General features: G+C 44.7%; 1 protein-coding gene across 1 annotated transcript in view; it reads left to right on the forward strand.

The window, feature by feature from the left end:
* Positions 1-3,284: 3,284 nt before the first annotated feature.
* Positions 3,285-3,589, forward strand: part of LOC103262111 (MORC family CW-type zinc finger protein 1) — a gene marked incomplete at its 3' end in the record, with an annotated part of 81,438 nt that continues 81,133 nt past the window's right edge. Inside the window, exon 1 of the mRNA XM_008059722.1 lies at positions 3,285-3,429. Coding sequence (XP_008057913.1) covers positions 3,365-3,429 — 65 coding nt within the window. The remainder of the gene's footprint in view (positions 3,430-3,589) is intronic.

The following is a 3,589-nucleotide window of genomic DNA, read 5'->3' on the forward strand; positions in this document are numbered from 1 at the left end:
TGGGCAAACTCAAGACCCTATACCATTCATACAATCTTCAGAGCTGCTTAACACTGTGCTGCATACTCAGGTATAAAGATAACTGGTATCTTTATACCAGCTGGTAATATTAGACAACTGAGAACTGATACAATGAAAATGTCACCACTGTCTAACATGGAGTAGATTGAAAGAGATGAACACACACTAACCAGACTGTCTTGCATGAATGCAAAGAAAAGAGCTAGAAGAGTGTCTTAGTTTGCTTTCTGTTGCTTAGAATACTGGGAACTGTATAATTTATCCAGAAGAATAATTTATTTCATACAGTTATGGAGGCTGAGAAGTCCAAGGTCAAGTAGCTGTATCTAGTAGGGGCCTTCTTACTGGAGGGGACCCTCTGCAGAGTACCAACTTGGCTTAGGGCATCACATGATGAGGAAGCTGAGGTTCTAATTCAGGTCTCTCTTTCTCTTTTTATAAAGCCACCAGGCCCACTTCCATGATGACCCATTAACCCATTAATGAGTTAATAAATCCATTCATGAGGGCAAAGTGCTCATGACCCAATCACCTGTTAAAGGCTCCACCTCTCAAAACTGCCACATTGGCTATGCGTTTCTGCATGAGTTATGGAGAGGACAAATATGCAAACCATAGCAAAAGACGTGAATGGGTTTCAGAGACATTTTCCTGTTTTCCATTGAGGGTCACTGGTCTCTTGAAATATTATCAATTTAACATCATTTGATTTCTGTGCTTATTACAATATGCCAATGTCACTTCTTAATTATAACACTTAGGAAATGTCATAACATTGGGCAGGGGTGGTGGATTTAAACATCAATTTTTCGTGTTTGTAAGCTTTGTCTTGAGTTTCAATATGCTTGAGAAGAGCCATGATTAGCTGGGCACGGTGGCTCAAGCCTGTAATCCCAGCACTTTGGGAGACCAGGGGAGAGGATTGCCTGAGCCCAGGGGTTCAAGACCAGCCTGGGCAACTTGATGAGACCTCGTCTCTACAATAAATGAAAAACTTAGCCGGGCACGGTAGTGTGTGCCTGTAGTTCTGACTACTTGGAAGGCTGAAGTGGAAGGATGCCTAAGCCCAGTAGGTCAACCCTGGGGTGGCCATGAGTGTGCCACTGCACTCTGGCCTGGGTGATGGAGTGAGACTCCAAATAAAAAAAAAAGTCATGATTAAATAGTTATTTAAATGAGAGGGAGAGTGTAGTTTGAAAGATTTGAGCCATTATTTGTGACTAGAACATGCATGTCGCAAACCTGAAATATTTAGTTAGGAATTGCTGAAGAGTATCTTATCCCAAATTGACTTTTTAAAATTCGTATCAACCATAAGACGATGGAGTGGCATTGTCACTTTAAATTCCCCCTCCCTGTCACTCTCCCAATATTTTTGTCATGAAATGATGTTGAAATGAAACTAAGGAAGGGTTGAGGGATGTGGTTAAAATAAGCAGTCTCAAAAGGACATCTTGCAGACAAGATTTATCTTTATAATAGCTAGGCCGTGTTGAAAAGGGATGGAGAAAAGGCTTTTGGTGGACTGTGTGCAGTGACTCTTGGGCCTCTTTTTAAACACTATCTAATGAATTCCCCTCTGAGCTTGTCATCCAGGCTTAACCAGTACTCTCTGGTGCTTTGGGGTTGGCCCCTTACTATAGGAAGTCTCTCAGATTATTAGGAGTGCTTTTGTAATAATCACACCCTTCCCTCTGGCAAAAGTGAGATATTACTGCCTTACTAATTATAGGCTAGTGGCTCTGATGCCCTTCTGATAGTAAATTGCTTTGAGATAGCAGCTGGAAATTGGGTAGTAAAATAAATCCAGAAGAGATTTGTCAAGCTTTTCTTGGGCTCACAAAATGAAAATAAAATATCATATTTGTGAAGTTCTATAGAAGGAAAAATTGGAAAGAGAGCTCAAGTTGCTTAGTAAAGAGAATCCTGCTATCAAAACACCACCACATCAGCCACTGTAAAAACAAAAATGCAATCAGGAAGATTATTTCATGTGCTCATGTTTTCTTCCAGTCTTCAAATTAGAGCATCATGTTCCTCTGGGTCGCTATTCAAATTCTCTCTTCCTCTCCTGATTCCTATAAATGTAGTAGGTGATAAACTCCTCTCTTTGGGGGTAGAATGACTACGCCAAAACTAATAATTTTTTTCTTTTCTGAGAGCTTCACTGCCTGTATGATGCCTGGAAATTATGAACATGTCTAGTTCTTTATTCAATAGAGGTTTGTTTCTAACTTTATGGCTATTGTGCAAAATCTCTGCTGCATATTGAACTACTTTAGTTTCCAAGTCAAAAGCCATAGACATTGATTCAGAGTTTGACACTTCTAAGAGGTCAACTAGGTTAATTAATTCCAACTGGGACCTTTCCACAGACACTCCTTGACAAATCCTATATTAGCTTGTGTTTTGCTGTCTCAGATCTCAGTGCTATGTGTTTGCCTTTAGACAGCTGGTCTACACAGTCTGATACTCATGCCCCCCTTCCACACACATACATCTTCCACCTGCCTAGATCTATCTTTTGGAACTATATAGCATGTCTAGTCCTCGAGCAGTTCAGCACTTGAAATAGTTGAATGTCAGCTGACAGGTTAAAAAAGTTAGTGACCCATCCAGGAGGGGACAGCTGTTCTCATCTGGGGACAAGCCTCCTCATTACAGCAAAGTTCAAATTCTGTTCTGATTGTCTTTGGTATTTCCGTTCACTCTCTCTCTCTGCCTTATCTCTTTTATTTACTTATTTTTCCTCCAAATGGAAAACCATGATAAACTCAAGAGACACAGGAAGGTAAGCGTTTGGGGCACAACACAAAGCACCCTTACCTCTGGTCTCTGTAAGAAACATGCACCAGCAAAAGGAAGGTACGCCTTTCCTTCCTACCCTCCCCCACACACCACCCAGATTCTCCACCTTCGTGTGTGTGTGTGTGTGTGTGTGTGTGTGTGTGTGTGTGTGTGTGTGCAAGTAATCATTTCTGATCAAATCCCAGCCTAGGGCTCCATTTTCCCGCTGGTGACTGACTGCGAGGAACACAGAGAGAAACCACCGACTAAGAAGGTTACAGAAGCCTCATTTCCGGAAGAGCTTGTCTCAGACGCACCCTTCTCCAGCTGCGGATCCCAGATGGAACAACCGAGACGAACCGCGCAGGACCAGGGGGTCGACGGCGCAGAACGAGCTTCGCGGTCCGGCCGCCAGGGGGAGCGCGCGTTCGTCGAGTCTGGGCTCGGATCACGGGGGCGCGCGTGGGCGTGGGCGTGGGCGTGGGCGTGGGCGTGGACGGACAGCTCCCACCGGTCGTCTGTGTCCCCTGGGGTCGCGCCGGCCGCGTTCAAGGGCATGGGCGACAGGTATGCTGCGCTGCAGAGGGCTGGGCTGCATCTGGATTTCATCCACGCCAACTCGTGAGTACTCAGGTGGGGTGGGAGTGGGGGAGGGTCTCTGTACCAAGAAGAAAGGGTTTTGTCCATCCCCCCCCCACGAAATATCCAGTTGAAAAACACATGAAGCCGGGCTCGGTGGCTCAGCCTGTGATCCCGCGCCTTTGGGAGGCTGAGGTGAGTG

This window comes from Carlito syrichta, unplaced genomic scaffold (assembly GCF_000164805.1).
Source record: "Carlito syrichta isolate Samal-C Ts95f unplaced genomic scaffold, Tarsius_syrichta-2.0.1 Scaffold91636, whole genome shotgun sequence".
Lineage (NCBI taxonomy): Eukaryota > Metazoa > Chordata > Mammalia > Primates > Tarsiidae > Carlito > Carlito syrichta.